Below are 17,466 nucleotides of genomic sequence, written 5' to 3'. Positions count from 1 at the left end.
TTTTCACGATCATATTAGTTATATTGTTAAAACGTCCTTCTATAGATTACGACGGATTAGATCTATCTCAAAATTTCTCTGCTCAAAATCATTAAATATTCTCATCCATTCCTTAGTGATAGCCAAACTTGATTACTGTAATGCTCTCTTTAAAGGTATAACACTAACTGAACTTAAACGTTTGCAAATTATCCAGAATGTCTCCATAAAACTCATAACAAAATCTAAAAAATTCGATCATGTTACCCCTCTGCTAAAAAACGCTCATTGGCTTCCTGTCATCCATCGAATATCGTATAAACTTTGTCTACTTACATTCAAGACATTACTATATAAGACACCTGCTTTCATTTATAAATTACTTATACCGTACCAACCAATTAGAACATTAAGATCTATTGATCAAAATTTACTGACGGTTCCCTCATTAAAATTTATAAACACCAGACGACAATTTATATTTTCTGTAACAGCCCCACAAACCTGGAATGCTCTTCCAATTTTTTTACGTAATGAACAAGACTTGGTAAAATTTAAAATACAATTAAAAACATTTTTATTTAATGATGCTTTTAATACTTAATTTAATAATATTCAGACCAATGATTCCAATATTTTTGTACCATTCGTTTTAATGTTTCCCCTTTTGTGTTTTTCCTATGTATCTCTTTTATTCGACAAATGTATTTCATAAACCCCTCTTACCCAATGTAATGTAGTTTTTATTATTCATTGTAAGTATTTAAAGTTTGTATTGTATGTTTTCTTTTAATTATATTTTACTATGTACATCGCTTTGAATTAGATAAAGCGATTAATCAAGAAAAATAATAAACTTTGAAACTTTGAAACTTTGAATCATATCTTTTAGATAGAAAAATTGCCTGTGGCATTGCATGACTATACAGCCTCATGCTATATAATTAAAAATGAATCATTATTTCATGATGAATAACTTTTGGACTATAATGTATCTTAAATAGAAAACTAAAGATAGATTTTTCCTCAAAAAAGCATTTTATTAAAAAAAAAAAAAAAAATCTGATTTAAATAAATAAATAAAAATCCAATTTTTTTAAATCATTGATTTTTTTTTATCCACCCTATCATCCAACTATTCATTGCTCTCCCCCCAAGATGTCACGAGGAAGATCTGAATATCATCAGCATACAAGCAGTAACTTATCCCCAAAGACAGAAATACCCTACATAATGGAGCCAAATAAATATTAAATAAAAGTGCTGAACATAGATAGAGGCAGATACCCTCCCACCATTTTGCACACAAATTGTACGATCAGATAGTCAGCAAACTAATCATACACCTTCCCACCAATGCAATTCGAGGGGCTGCTGAAAAGTTCTCAGCCCAACCAACAAAGCTGGGGCAGCCTCCATCGAGGGCTATACACTTAGTCCAGCGATTTTTCCACTTTTTTTCCCCATTCTGTCGGAAAAATATAGAACAAAAAAAGTCGAAAATTGCTGGACTAAGTGTGAAGCCCTCTATGGAGACTGCCCCAACTTTTTGGGATGGACTGAGAACTTTTCAGCAGCCCCTCTTAAAATATTCACATCCATGGTATCGAACGTGGATGAAATATCTAAAGACAGTAAACAGAAACAATGAGTTTTTTCCATCCCTCTTTTTAAAGTATTAACAGTGGATATTAACAATGCCTCAACACTGTATGCCTTTCTAAAACCATATTGGAAATAATCTAAAAGGTAATTCTTGTCAACAAATGTTTCTAATTGCTTCAGAACAACCTTCTCAATATCTTTTCCATAAAGGGAATCACAGAAATAGGTCAAAAATTTTGGGGATAAATTTTCAGTAGTGCACCTATCAGCACTCAGTGCACCCTTTTCAGCCTAGACAAATCCAGCCATTATTCCAACATAAGGTGTCTACGTACCTTTTGTTCTTAAATATCAGCTGCTTCTGCAGCTAAACATATGAACATACACCATCTAAAATGATGATATAAAGCAGTGGTTCCCAATGCTGTCCTGGAGGACACCAGCCAGTCGGGGTTTTCGGGATAGCCCTGAGAGAGATTTGCATATAGTGAAGGTGACAGGTATGCAAATCTGCCTCATGCATATTCATTAGGGCTAGAATGAAAACCTGACTAGCTGGTGGTCCTCCAGGACAGGGTTGGGAACCACTGATAAAAAAGCATGCTTGTCTGCTATGAGCGTATAGTTTTGAAATTTGAATGTACACATGTAGATTTCTCCTCTCATTTAAAGTATACCCCCAGGAATATCTATAATTTTACCACAAGTATTGTGAAAATGCATGCATACTTACTGAAGCCCACCGATATCTCTCCTCACTTATCTCCCCCTATGCTTCATGCCCATGATCTCCGTTCATCGGGTAAGCCCCTCTAATCTGTACCCCTCTCTTCCACTGCCAACTCCAGACTCCGTCCCTTCTTTCTTGCGGCACCGTATGCCTGGAACAGGCTGCCTGAATCAATACGTCATGCTCCATCCGCGGCAGTGTTTAAATCCAAGCTAAAGGCCCACTTTTTTGAAACTGCTTTCAACTCTTAACTCCCACTCACTGCTTTCAAATACCTAGACCCACTATAATCTCTCCAACCCTGTAATGTCCTGTCTAAATTAGATTGTAAGCTCTTTAGAGCAGGGACTGTCTATTGTATGTTAAAATGTACAGCGCTATAGAAATAATAAATAGTAGTAGCAGCTAAAGGTTCACTTAGATTCAGTCATTCTATTTGCAAATCCCTTGATTTTTTGCCCACATAATCTCCAACTAAGCCTATGAAAAATTAGGCCCTTTATGTATTACCTAGATAATATGTGTAAATTGTCAGGCCAATAAAGTTTCCTGTACCTGAACCCTGAAGCTCCATTTAACACACATACACAAAAAATGAAAATAAAAAATTTCCTAGTAAGGTACTGTACTTAACTGAACTCCACTATGTTAGGAAATTCCTCAGTTTAAGATTACTTGGTCTCAGAATCCTTCCCCCATTATTTAATCCACCCAAAGAGATTCAGAATCAAGGAAGCAAACAATGTGATTCAGCATCCACTGAAGGAAAAAACCAGGTTGATAGCTCTGAAAGCCATCTTTGTAGCAAATTGTGTGAATTATTTATAAACTAGGAAAAGTGCAAAGCAACGGAAACCTAGATGAAGCTTTTGCATGACATCTAAATGATCTCATTACCATTTTAACAGCAAGGTTAATAAAGTGAATTAAATCACTCTCTCATTCTGCTTTTTTACTTTCATACAGCTGGTCAGGGTGAGGTAAATATCCATAATCAGTAGCTCTTGCCACACTGTCTTTTTCCAGATATGGTGACATGGTCCCACATACAATTGCAGGGAAGATTTTTGGTTCCATCTGCTCCCTGAGTGGTGTGCTTGTCATCGCTCTTCCTGTTCCTGTCATCGTGTCCAACTTCAGCCGGATCTATCACCAGAACCAGCGGGCTGACAAACGGAAAGCTCAACAGGTACACATTAAACTGTTCTCCAGGACTAAGCATCCAGGTCCAGGAAATTCAGCAATCTGCTGGGTTAACCAGGTCCCAGTGGCTTGATGCCATGATGGAAAACTATCATTGGTTCCTTGGTAGCCTTAATGTACATATCTGCTGAGGTGCTGTTCAGAGCAAAAGTGTTACAATAAAATTGTCATTTTCACCTTTGCTTAAAAATCTGTTGAATTGCTAAGCCCTAACAGGGTAGTTTTGATAATAATTGATAACCACAAGCAGTTGATGGTTTTGCTGTTTGGGGAGGTTAAAGTGAGTGGGGCCAGGACGGGGCTGAAGCAGGGCCTAAGTCCCTAATTGTCTAAGAACGTTAGAAAGAAAGGTCATCAAATTAATTGCAGGTAATATATATTTAATATCTAAATTTAATATAAGCTCAAGAAGTCAGACTGCATATACAGCAGTACTACACATCTCACTTGCAATACCAAAGAAACAGAAACTGAAATACAAAATAGCAGAGATACACACCTCCTATAGCTGACATTCCAAATTAATAAATTCTGAATAAAATGTTTTCTACCTTTGTGGTCTATGCATTTTTGTCATTTTTTTAACTCAGTTTCTCATTTTGGCTTTTCTCTGTGGGGGTTTTCACTCTTTCCAGGGTCTCTTGTCTATTTGACGTTTCTTGTCCATCTTCTCTCTGCTTCTATATCTATTCTGTTCAGCCTCTTCTCTCTTTGTCCCTGTTCCTATCTTCCACTCCTATGTCTAGAGTCTCTCCTCTGTGTCCCTGTCCCTATTACTATCCTTCCACTATATTCATCTTCTGTGTCCCTGTCTTGTCCTATCCAGCATCTGCTCCTCTGTCCTTATCCCTTTGCTTGAGATCAGCATTACCCATCTGTGCCCCTATCTTCCCCCAATGTCCAGCATTGTTCCTGTGCTCCTATCCCCTCTCCATCCAGCACTACCCCTCTCTGACCCTGTGCTTCCTCCATGCCAAGCATCTCTTCTCTGTCTCCCTTATCACTCCCCTCTTCCCATCCTCTTACACTCCTTACCACCCTGGGGCTAGTATATCTTTCTGTAGCACCCCTCATAGCCTAGCATCTGACCCTCTTTTACCATATCCATGCTCTCTCTCTCTCTCTCCCCCAATCCGCATCTCTCCTCTTCCCCCAGTCCAATCTCTCTCTCTTTCCCTCTACTTATGCCTGGTGGTGCAGCTTCTCTCTTTTTCCCTCACCCTGGGTCCAGCCCCAGCCCTTGTTTGTCCCCTCCTTCCTGCCCCCTCCCTATTGAGTCCAGCAGCTCCTCTTCCTATCCATCCTTTCCTCCTCCCCCTCCATCCAGTAGGCCTATCTGTTCCATTTACCTCCTTTCTCCTCGAGTCCTGCAGCACTTGCCCCCTTTCTGTCCCTTCCAACAGCACCCCCTGTCAAGCAACACCTCTCCATGTCTATTCCTTCCTCAGTCCCCCTAATCAAGCAGTACATCTTGCTTCCCTCCACCCCAACCTAACCCACTTCCCCAGCCCCACAGTCCATTCTTTTAACAGGTCTCCATCATCGCTGTTAGTAGTAATACCACAGCAATTAAAACAGGTTGCTTTGAGGCTTTGGGGTCTTCTCTGCAACATGCCCCATCTGCATGGAAACAGAAAGTGGCATCAGAGGAGGCAGGGTGCATCGCAGAGAAGACAGGATGATGGAAGCCTGTTTTAAAGATCTCACGAGATGGGGAGATGGAGAAATGTTGGGGACTGGCTTATGAGTTGAGAGTTTTAATCTGGGGAGATTGGGGTTGGGACAAGCCTTATATGGGGCACCTATGTTGATGACATCAAAATAGTGCCAACATACAACCGATTTGCTTACTTGTAACATGAGTTCTCTGTAGACAGCAGAGCAATCCAGACATATTTATGGGTGATATCATCCTGATTGCTTCTTTTGGTGGTACTCTCTCATAGCCCAGGAAAACCTATGAAAGGCTCTCCTGAGCACTGGTGGGTTTTCCCATGTTCTGCATAGGTACATGCCATGTCCTTCTGACATGTCTTGCCCTTGGTAATGTCACTTCTTGTTTCCTCACTACAGGGATGGTGTAGGCAGCAGATTCACATCCACTGTGAAGGAGTTTAGGTACATCAGGGAAGTTGCTGGGCCATGGATGGGGGCACAGCAAATTGCGTGATCTGGGGGTTGAGGAGAGGGAGGAAGATGCAGGATAACAGAAGGGAGGCAGTTTTGGAAGGCCCATCCAACTTAAGTGTAGGCCCACTTAAAATAACAGGTTTTGATAATCTTGGAGTCTGCTAGGGTCTGGGCAACCTTGGGAGCAGGAGCAAAATGTGAAACAGTATGAAGGAAGGTAGAGGAGCCTGCATAACATTGTTCAAGCCAGGCTGGGGAGACTTGAACAGAGGGGCCAAAAGAAGGGCTGCCTCTCCCAATAACACTTCACAATAAGGACATTACATTACCCTCCAATAACATTTGTCTCAGCTCTGCTTCTAGAGCAGGAGGTTTGCAATTTTGGTGGCAACTGACATTGAAGAGTGGCTGTACCTATGCAGAACTGCAGTGTTTTTCACTAAGGGGGCACTACAAGCAGATATGGGTTTTGCATTCAGTCTGCTAGGCTGTGTAAAATCTGCCTCAGTGGATATTACTCCCATGGGTGTTAGTGCAGACAGAGTTGGAAATCATCATGTCCTGGAGAGGTTTAAGGGTTAGGCGCACCCATACTTTTTGTTTGCAACCTGTTCCTCTGTCTTTTTTTCCCATCATTGTGTTTAGTTCTGTCGTCTTCTTTTTTTTTTTTTTTTTTTGATCAAGCTGTGAGGAGAAGCAGGAGAACTAACATCCATCCATGAGGACTGGGAAGACAAAACTGAGGAGGTAGAGGGAAGGAGTTTAGTGTTAGTGCAGGAATACTAATGAATTATCAGCAATCCTTTCAAAGGATTCCTCAGACTATGAAGCGAGCACTACCTCAAGGAATCGTCAGGATGACATCATCTGTCAGCGTAGGTACATTCCCCCTGTCTACAGAGAATAACCAGTAATAAGCTACTGTAATAGACCACCTGGAATAGCAGGCTGGCCTGTGATTTTAAGAGTGTCAAGACACAGAAACCATTTTTTATTTTTGTACAGTTTGCTTCACACTTAATTCGTACAAGAAGTTTGGCTTACCTTAGCCAAATGCTGTGTCTACCTCAGACCTCTCCTTTCTCCTTGGACCTCTTGCTAACTGAGTCAAGTCTGGACAGAAATACTCCTCCCTGAGACCCGCCTCTCGGACTCGGCACTGAGCCAAGCAGTGCAGGGCACTCTAGGATAGAGAGTTGCGCGGGGACAGAAATCCCACCCGTCCCCACCCGTCCCCGCCAAATTCCCACCCGTCCCCGTGAGGACTCCCACCCGTCCCCACCCGTCCCCGCGAGGAATCCCTCCGTCCCCACCCGTCCCCGCGAGGAATCCCTCCATCCCCGCCCGTCCCCGCGAGGAATCCCCTACGTCCCCGCGAGGAATCCCCTACGTCCCCGCCCGTCCCTATAAACTACAGAAATAGTTATTTCATTTAATTATGCTACTGAATTAAAGGCTCTGGTAGAAACCCATTTAAAAATAAGCAAAAAGACTTTATTAATTTGGAAATATTAATTGGGAAGAATACATACTTTGTAAACGGGTTTCTACCAGAGCCTCTAATGTTTATAAATTTTTATCAACACAACTAATATACTACTTTATCCTTAAGCAAAAAAAAAAAAAAAAGAATTTTTTTCCTACCTTTGTTGCCTGGTTTCTGCTTTCTTCATATTCTCATTCAATTCCTTCCATCCACTGCCTCTCTTCTCTCTGTGTCTTCCATTTGCTCTGTTACTGTGCCTCTCCCTTTCTCCCCCCTCCCAAATTGGTCTGGCACCCATCTTTTTCCTTCCACTCCCCCCATAGTCTGGCACCTCTGTCTTCTTCCCTGCCAGGGTCTTCTCCCCATTCCCTCTTCCCCATTTCCTTCCAGTGTCCTTCTCCCCCACCATCTTCCCCATGTCCTGTCAGGCAGCATCCTTCTCCCCCCTCTGCCTTCCCCATGTCCTTTCAGCGTCCTTCTCCCCCCTCTGTCTTCCCCATGTCCTTTCAGCGGCCTTCTCCCCCCCTCTGTCTTCCCCATGTCCTTTCAGCGGCCTTCCCCCCTGTTTTCCCCATTTCCTTTCAGTGGCCTTCTCCACCCCTGTTTTCCCCATGTCCTTTCAGTGGCATTCTCCACCCCTTTGTCTTCCCCAGTGCTTTCAGGGTCCTTCACCCCCCTCTGTCTTCAACATGTGCTTTCAGCATCCTTCCCCCCCTCCTCCCGTTTACCCCATGTCCTTTCAGCGTCCTTCTCCACTTCTTTGTCTTCCCCAGTGCTTTCAGCGGCCTTCTCCCCCCTTAAGCGTCTTTTCTTCTCCACTCCACCTTTCCTCCCTCCCTGCCCCTTACCTTTGTGGCGTTTCCGCACCCGACCGACAACAGAACAGGCCCGGTCGGACAAATCTCCCTGTCTTGTAGCCGCGAATCTAAATTACCTTCTTACAGCAGCTGGAGTATTGAAGCTGCTGTAAGAGGTAATTTAGATTCGCGGCTACAGGGCAGGGAGGTTTGTCGGCCGGGCCTGTTGTCGGTCGATCGGGGGACCTGACCGGCTGTGCACATTCTTCGGGGCGGACCGCCCCTCCCCCCTCTTTCGTTCGCCATTGCCTTCTTCCTACCTGCCCTGCTGCTCACAGCCGACCGGAAGTCTTCCTGATGTCAGCGCTGACGTCGGAGGAAGGGAGGGCTTTGCTTAAGCCCTCCCTCCGACGTCAGCGCTGACATCGGGAAGACTTTCGTTCGGCTGTGTGCTGCGACAGTGCAGGTAAGGAGGAGGAGACTACCCTCGCGGCTCAAATGCAGTGTACTGCGATCCAACCCCGCAGGAACCCCGCGACCCTCGGAGGCGTCCCCACGGGATCCCCGCGACCCTAGGGGGCGTCCCCATGGGATCCCCGCGACCCTAGGGGGCGTCCCCACGGGATCCCCGTGACCCAAAGGGGGAACCCGCGGGATCCCCGCGGGTCCCGCGGGATTCCCGTCATCCCCGTTCCCGTGCAGCTCTCTACTCTAGGACCTATAGTCCTTCTCAAATACATGGTGCCCTCTGCTGTCCAGTGGCATAACAGCAGTTCCAGAGAGGGAAAATCCCTCACTCTGCCACAGCTACCCTATATAATACCTGATTACACCATAGCAATAATGGAGCACTTCCAATAGCAAAGAAGTTTATAATTCCTGATAACCTCATATTTGTGCTACAGATGCTCAAATGTAGCAGAACGGCTTTGCAAATAAAATCACAATCATTCTGTCTTTCAAAATGTAAAATGAATAGCAATGAAGAATCCATAATGGTAGTCCTTTTTTGATATAAAAGAATGGCCACATTTCCAGCCTTCAAGCTTTTTTTTTTATTTTTTTTTTTTTATGTAGTGATTTTCTGTTTAGCTTTCCCTCTACAAATTTCAGTGGTGGCCGACTGTGAAGAGCTTGCTGGAACTTTTTGTGTTTGTCATTTTTTTCCAAATCACCATCAAGTCCACTAAGCAGGCTGATCCAGACCTGGATCCCCCCCCTTCCTGCATGCAAACATTTGTAGCTATAATCATCCATTGAAGTGTTTCCCAAACCTGTCCTGGGAATATCCCACTGGGATTAGACTAGTGTTACTCAACTCCTGTACTTAATTTTTATATCTAAGAGATGGATAATGCTTCAGAAATAGAGCACAGCATCAGCTGATGTCAAAGTGTGGAATAGCCACCTTGCTCCTAATCAAATCATTGGCATAAAAAATTACCTTTCTCACTGTCAACTTTAAACTAAGATCTTTTTTGTTGTTCTTTTCTTCTTTTTCAAATATTCATTATTTACGCCTTATGACCCTATTATGCAGATAATATCAGTTCATGCCTTAATCAGTTTCATGCATAGAGTTCAGTAACAGTTAGTCCTGAGAAACAGCAATTGAAACAGTAAAGAGTACTTTTCTACCTCAATTAGCTCAGCTCACTTATTTTAAAGTTCTTTTCTTTATCCTGTGTTTAAAGCAATCCGTCTAGCCTTAACAGGGCGATGTAAATTTGCATAAATGTTCTCTCCTGTCATTTCTACTTTCTAGCCACAACACTGCCACTACCAGTGGGTTTAATATAATAGTAAATATTTAGTTATTGGACCACTTGGTTTAAAGTATTGGTCATTTTGCTGGGAGTATACCAGTCAGTTCCATTCTCAGGATTAATCTGCCTGTAATGGAAGCAGTGCATGCTAATGTGTCTGATGCGAGTTCATTGCAGATTAGAGAATGACACTGTGACAAAATTCATCACCGTTCCTGTCCCCATGGGAAACCATCTCCATGTCATTCTTTAAGGAGAAAGGGAAGAATCGGAGTATGAATGGGCACAGCCACTGACCCTCAAGCCTTGCATTGAAGAATGCTGGTGTAGAAGGACTGAGGTTGAGAATGACACTAAAGAATGACACAGGATAGTTTTCCGCAGTTATCCACAGGGACTGGAACAGTGATGAATTTCATCACCATGTTATTCAGTATTGCACATATCCTGAAAATCTGACTGGATGCAGGGGGGACCTCAAGATAGGTTTGGGACTAATCTGAACTCACCAAATTATGCATAGCAGGCTACCTCAGTTTTTGTTTCGCTCACTTATCCCATACACACCAGTGTGTATACCCTGTGTTCTGTTGACCAGCGCCTAGTTGTTGTCCCTTCACACCTAAGTGTTCACTACCACCAAGCCAGACCCACACGTGTACACTTTGAAACTCCGCACCTCTTAGTTTTCAGTTAGAACTTTCTTTTAAGAGTTTTAAGGTTGCACAAAATTTTTTTTTCTTTAATAAAGCCTTTGGCTCTACCTGAATTGACTCTTTGCGGGTTTTATTCCAACCCACATTGCTCCCTGTGACCCTGGGCGGGTTGCCAGATCCCCCATTGCCTCAGGCACATTAGATAGATTGTGAGCCCACTGGGACAGATAGGGAAAATTGCTTGAGTACCTGAATAAATGCATGTAAATCATTCTGAGCTCCTCTGGGAGAACAGTGTAGAAATTTGAAGAAATAAATAAAATAAATTTATATTAATTGCTGATTGCCATTTTTTAGAGCCCTGGAATGTGCTCCATCTGTGTTGTCTTTGTCTGTCTTTCCTTCCTCTTTCTTGTGTCTTTAGGGTTAATATTTATGTCCTTCCCCCAATTCCTTATTAAGCAGAATTGTAACCTATAGTTCCTCTGTGTTTCATTTACTCTTAACTTTGTTTCTGTTGTCCCCTTAATTTTGTAATTATACATGTAAACCATTTAGACTTTAATTGATTTGCGGTATGTTGAACCTCAACATGAATTACAGCTCCATGAATGCAATGTGGGCAAATTTTTTTTTTAAAACCCACCCACGACTGGGTCGGTCTGTTCAACTGACATGAAATAAGCTGCCAACCCTATGCTTGTTCTGTTACAGTTTTGTTTAATTGTGCTGCTATTTGATCATTTTACAGAAAGTGCGCCTGGCGCGCATCAGGCTGACCAAGAATGGCACTGCAAATGCCTTCATGCTGTTCAAGCACGATGGAGGACTTGAGGTAAGGCTAACAGGGGCAAGAGGGGACCTGAAATTCCAGCTCACATTCACATCCTGCTATGCTCTCTGTGTTTCCAGAGTCTCCGCCCTCTAAACCAGTGTTCTTCAACATTTTTACACCTATGGACCGGTGGAAATAAAATAATTATTTTGTGGACCGGCAAACTACTAAGACTGAAATTAAAAACCCCGTCTCCACCCCATCCCCGCAGCTTGGTCCCCGTCCCGTCCCCGTGAACTCAGTCCCTGTCTCCATCCCGTGTACAGGAAGTGGGGAGAGAGATACATGATGCATCTCTCCCACTCCCTCTACTGCCATATCCAACATTTTTCCCTCTCTCATCCCCCAAATTAGGTGCAGCATTTTTCACTATTACCTACCAGCCCTATGCCCAACATTTCTCCTTCTATTACCCCTCTCCAGCACCTTGCCACACTTCTCCCTCTATCACTATGTCCAACATTCCTCCCCCTTGCATCCCCTTCAGTCTATCCCTCTGTTCCCTCTTCACCACCATATCCAACATTTCTCCCTCTTATCCTTCTCTTCCCCATGTGTCTCTTCCTCACTCCTCTCTCTCTCTATGCTCAATAATTTTACTCTTTCTTCCTTTCCCCATCTGCACCATCTTTCCCTCTCACTTACACACTTATCCCCAACAATTTTCCCTTTATATCCCCTCCCTTGTGTCCCAAGTTCATGCGTTCTCCCTTCCTTCTGTGTCCTGAGTTTGTGTCCCCCCTCCCTGCCATCCAACCTCTGTCCCAAATTTATGCCCCTGCCATGTCCCAACACGATCCTCCCCTCCTCTTATCTCCCATACTTGTTCAGGGCCCATTCGGCTTCTCTCCCTTACATGTTCAGGGCTGTTCAGCCTCTGCCGAAGCATGATCAGTGTCTCCTGCAAGTGCGTGTCCGTCTTCCTTCTGGCTTGGCTGCTCCTTATCTTCAGCGCCAGCTGCACTTGTTTGCCGGGACAGCACGCAGCAGCTCTTGCACGTGGCTGACTAGGAACACAAAATATCCATCCGATTAAAAAAAATGAAAAAAATCTCCTACCGCTGCCGCCTGCACTCCCCAATAACCCCTGACAATCACACGCCCCCTCTCTCCCCAGACAATTGCGATGACTCACCCGAACCTAAAAGAAATGGCAGAAGGGATGTCCACTCAATCCTGCAATGAAGGCCTTCCCACCCCCCAAAAAGGCAGGAGGGATGCTCACTCACTCCTGCCACAAAGGCGCCCACTCACTCTCCCACCCTTGAAAAAACAGCAGGAGGGATGCCCGCTCCCTCCTGCCAGCAGAGGACCCCCTTCAGGCTCCCTTACCTTGATGTTGGGACCAGGAGGTACTGAAAACACCTGCTCGATGACACTGGGCCTTAGGCCACTCCCTAGTGCATCATGTGATGCACGGGAAGGGGCTTAAGGCCCTGATTGGCTCAGATGCCTTGGGCTCCTCCCTTGAGAGGGGCCTGAGGCGTCTGAGCCAATCAGGGACTTCCTTAGGCTCCTTCCTAAGGAAGTCTGTGATTGGCTCAGATGCCTCAGCCCCACCCATTGGAGGGGCCTGAGGCATCTGAGCCAATCAGAGCCTTAGGTCCCTCTCCATGCATCACATAATGCACCAGGGAGGGGCCTAAGGCCCAGTGTCTTTGAGGAAAGAGACTAAGGAAGTCTCTGATTGGCTCAGACACCTCAGGCCCCTCCCAAGGGAGGAGCCCGAGGCATCTGTGACAATCAGGGCCTTAGGCCCCTCCCCATGCATCACATGAGGCACTGGGGAGGGTCCTAAGGCCCATTGTTGTCACGGAGGAGCAGGAGGTGTCTTCAGTACCTCCTGCTCCCAACACAAGGTACGGGGGCACAGGTGCCAGGAGGGGGTTGGGGAACGGGAGCTTCCAGTGGCAGAAGGGTGTGGGCATCCCTCTGCCATATTTTGGGGGGTTTGGGGGTGGTCAGGGGGATTTGCATATCATTTGCATGTAAACTTGATAGTGAATCAATCGCTGTTGGAGAATTGACCAGAGAATTGGCCAACAGTGATTGAGTCGCTATCTTTAGTAAATCTAGCCCTAGGTTCCTTGAGAGTTAGATGGAGAATGAAGTACAATAGAAGTCATTCACGGTTTATACCTGATTATTGCTAGAAGAGAGAGGGAGAGACTGATGGCAGGAGAACGAGTAAGGAAAGAAGCTGGACAGAATGGCTTCCTAATGAGAGATGGATGGAAGGCATTTCCAATCCCTTTATTTTCTCTTCTCATCTCGCCATGACTCTTAGGACAGAGACAGCGATACTAATGCCCTGTTTGTGAAGAACCACTCGGCCTTTGAGCAGCAGCACCACCATCTCTTGAACTGCCTGGAGAAAACCACGGTGAGCAAGATCTGGATGGAGAGGGCGTTAAACCCCTCACTCTATCTTTGCATTGCTGAAATTATAACATACTAGCACTTACGTGGATAAAGGTAAAACATGCGCCTAAGTGCTGGGTGAGTGCTCAGTAATGTTCTATAAATGATGCTCACAATTTGCTTAGGGCATAAGTGCAGGGAGGAAGTTCACGCTTATGCGCGTAACTTACAGAATGCAGCTAAGGTGCCGCACTTAAGCGCATGCATTTACATCTGCTATTGAAATGACATATGTATTGTAAGTGGGCATGCTAACTGTGAGTGCATAGAGGTCAATAAGTATTCTTTAGCAGAATCTTGGCACACAGATACACTCAATGTTCTGTAGTGGTATAGTGAGGGGGACGGTGACGCTCCTCCCCCGCCCTTGTCTCCACCCTCCCCCCTGGCTCCTTCCACGATCCCCCCAGCCGTGTGCGTGCCCCCCTTCCCTTCTCCTGTACCTCTAGTTGTTCACCACCATGAGCCACAACAACTTCATCACGCTCCTCGTGACCGCGTCGGCTCTGCCTCTGACATCACTTCTTATGTGCAGCACCTGGAAGTGATGTCATCAGGAGAGACGATGCAGTCGCAAGGAGCACAATGAAGTTGTTGCTCACGGCGGTGAATAATTAGAGGCATGGGGGAGAGGACGGGCGCCGGCGCTCCCACTAACATGGTGCCCGGGACGGACCCCCCCCCCCCTTTTATTACGTCACTGATGTGCTGCATCTACTGCCTAACCTTTGGTGCCCAGTTTATAGAACTGCTTCCTGAAGGCATTTCTGAAGGGAAACAAACTACCTCTTGGTATTGGTGGTGGGAAACATATCAGACACTAGGTGGCTCCAGGACCTTTGGGAAGGAGATGATGTGGTATTTATATGCTGCCAAACAAAATTCAATATTACAGTACAAAAGAAAAAGAACAGAGATTTATCCTAATAGGATAAATCATTACTGACTGCTTCACCTTTTCACTCAGAGCCACAAAGTCACTTTTGATATATTCAGAGGGGTACCTATCAGTATCATTAGTGCCAACATGGATGAGCAGCATCGGATAATAGTCATTAGGCTTGATAAGTCTTGGCAAGCTCTCCGTAACATTTTGGATTTTGGCACATGGCAGAGAGCACACCTCCCAGGACATCATGTCTGGTCTGCAGATGGTTTGTGGTATATCCTCTGTTCAGACTCCTGAAAAATGCAAGGTTACTGTGACAAAATATGATGAATTTTATGAAAGCACTGTAGTAGTGCTCATTTGAAAGTGAAGGCCCTAAATTAAAAAAAAACTAACTTTGTTCAGATGGAGGATTATGTCAAGGAATTGTTGTCTTGATGGTAAGTAGGAAAGCAGTGGACAAAACTGAAAGGAGCTATTGTAAGGGCAAGAGAGAATGACACGGTGACAAAATTCATCACAATTCCCATCCCCGCGGATAGCCGTGTTATTCTTTAGTGTCTATCTCAACCTCAGTCCTTCTACACCAGCATTCTTCAATGTAAGACTTGAGGGTCAGTGGTTGAGCCCATTCATACTCTGATTCTTCCCTCTCTCCTTGGACATGGAGATGGTTTCCCATGGATATCCATGGGAACGGAAATCATGTCATTCTTTACACCATTTTGTAAGAAGATTAGTAGAAGTAAGAGGAAAAGAAGGTTGCTTTGATTCTCAAAAGTAGTAGCTGAGAATGTAAGGGAAAAGAGTTTGGCTTTCATAAAATACATAAGATCGCAGGAAGAAGGCAGGCAAAAATATCTGGAAAAGTTAAGAGAGGTTGGTTGAGTAGTCAGGAAAGCAAAGATGCAATTAGAAGAAAAAATAGCAGACATGGTAAAACTGGGGGACAAGGCATTTTTTAGATATATTAGTGATAGGAGGAAGTTCAACAGTGGCATTGTGAGACTCAAAGTTGAAGGGGAGGAATATGTAAAGGCTACTAAAGATAAGGCTGAATTGCTTAACAAATATTTCTGTTCTGTGTTCATAGCTGAAGCACTGTGAATGGGACCACAGAAAATAAAAGTAATTAGGGATGGAGGTATGGCAAACCCTGATCAGTTTTCAGAGGACTGTGTTCATGAAGAGCTCGCTAAACTAAAGGTGGATAAAGGGAAGGGTCCGGATGGTGTACATTCGAGGGTACTGGAGGGAACTTAGGGAAGTTTTGGTGGCTCTTCTGGCTAACCTTTTCAATGCTTCTTTAGAGTTGGGAGTGGTACCGGAGGATTGGATAAGGGCAGATGTGGTCTCTCCCCACAAAAGTGGAAATAAGAAAAAAGATGGGAGCTACAGGCCGGTAAGTCTGACTTCTATGATAAGTAAATTAATGGAAACACTTTTAAAACATATAATAGTGCGTTTTCTAGAATCCAGTGGATTACAGAACTCAAAGCAACATGGATTTACTAGAGGCAGATCTTGTTAGACAAATCTGATCAATTTCTTTGACTGGGTGACCAGAGAATTGGATAGAGGGAGATGTGGTGTATTTAGCTTTTAGCACAAATTTTGACATTGTTCTAGGCAGACATCTATTAAATAAACTGAGTGCCCTCAGGATGGGCCCCAAAGTGATAGACTGTGTCATGAACTGGTTGAGTGGAAGGCAACAGACGGTAGAGGTCAATGGAGGTTGCTCTGAGGAAAAGGATGTTGCCAGTGGTGTGCCTCAAGATTTGGTTCTTAGGCCTGTTCTTTTTAACATTTTTGTAAGCGATATTGCTGAAAGACTGAAGAGTAAGATTTGCCTCTTTGCAGATGATACTAATATCTACAATAGAGAAGATGGTATGGAAAACATCAGGAAGGACCTAGTGAAGCTTGAAGAATAGTCTGAAATTTGGAAGCTAAGATTTAATGCTGAGAAATGCAAGGTCATGCATTTGTGCTGCAGAAACCTGAGGGTACGGTACAGTTTAGGAGGTGAAGAACTTTTATGCATGAAAGAGGAACGGGACTTGGTTGTGATAGTATGTGATGATCTTAAGGTGGCTAAACAGGTTTGGAAGGCAATGGCGCAAGCTAGAAGGATGCTTGGGTACATAGGGAGAAGAATGACCAGTAGGAAAAAGGAGGTGTTGATGCCCCCGTATAAGACTGGTGAGATCTCATTAAGAATATTGTGTACAATTCTGGAAACTGCATCTTCAGAAAGATATAAACAATATGGAGCCGGTCCAAAATAAGGCAACTGAAATGTTTGATGGTCTACATCAGTGTCCCGCATACTTTCTCAACCCACGGCACACTAAATGTAGTGGCCGCAGCTCGAGGCATCTGGAAGTGTGTGGACATCGCTGTGGTGACATCATCACGTTGACGTCCACACAAGCGCAAAGACACTCCAGATGGGCCCTGAGGCACCAGTGGGGGATTCCAGCAGGGATGAGGGCCAGAGAGGAGAGGCACTGGCACCGGCTGACTGCCTACAGGAAGTGGCTCTCGCTGCGAGAGATTTCAAGTGTGCCATGGCACACTTGAAATCTCAGGAGGCACACTAGTGTGCCGCGGCACCCAGTTTGCGATACACTGGTCTGCATCATAAGGGAGATGGGAAAAACTTAAAGATCTCAATATTGTGGCAGGGAATAAGTGAAAGCCTAGATCTGCCTATGCCACCACCAAACACTTGGCTGAACAGAAGCCGTGGATTGGCCAGATTGGAATTATGAGGCAATAAAGAGTTCTGCACTTCAAAATATCTCAAACAAAGGTTCTATATTAAGCTTTTCATGTAAGTCAAAATAAAAATGGTTCCGTTCAGGAAATATGGTTCTCATAAAGCTCCATAACTTAGTACAGTGGTCGGCAAACTGCAGCTCGCATGCGGCTTGCGGCTCAGCTAGCTAGAGAAGGGGTACCCA

The 17,466-nt window shown here is 44.5% G+C and overlaps 1 protein-coding gene across 2 annotated transcripts in view; it reads left to right on the top strand.

The window, feature by feature from the left end:
* Nucleotides 1-17,466, top strand: part of KCND1 (potassium voltage-gated channel subfamily D member 1) — a 161,993-nt gene that overhangs the window by 133,090 nt on the left and 11,437 nt on the right. For both annotated transcript variants that reach the window (XM_033922991.1, XM_033922981.1), the window contains exons 3-5: nucleotides 3,341-3,503; nucleotides 11,104-11,187; nucleotides 13,475-13,570. In XM_033922991.1, coding sequence (XP_033778882.1) covers nucleotides 3,341-3,503; nucleotides 11,104-11,187; nucleotides 13,475-13,570 — 343 coding nt within the window. The remainder of the gene's footprint in view (nucleotides 1-3,340; nucleotides 3,504-11,103; nucleotides 11,188-13,474; nucleotides 13,571-17,466) is intronic.

Source organism: Geotrypetes seraphini, chromosome 1, assembly GCF_902459505.1.
Source record: "Geotrypetes seraphini chromosome 1, aGeoSer1.1, whole genome shotgun sequence".
Classification (NCBI taxonomy): domain Eukaryota; kingdom Metazoa; phylum Chordata; class Amphibia; order Gymnophiona; family Dermophiidae; genus Geotrypetes; species Geotrypetes seraphini.
The sequence above is the reverse complement of the archived record's forward strand: the minus strand, read 5'-3'. Positions and strand labels throughout refer to the sequence as shown.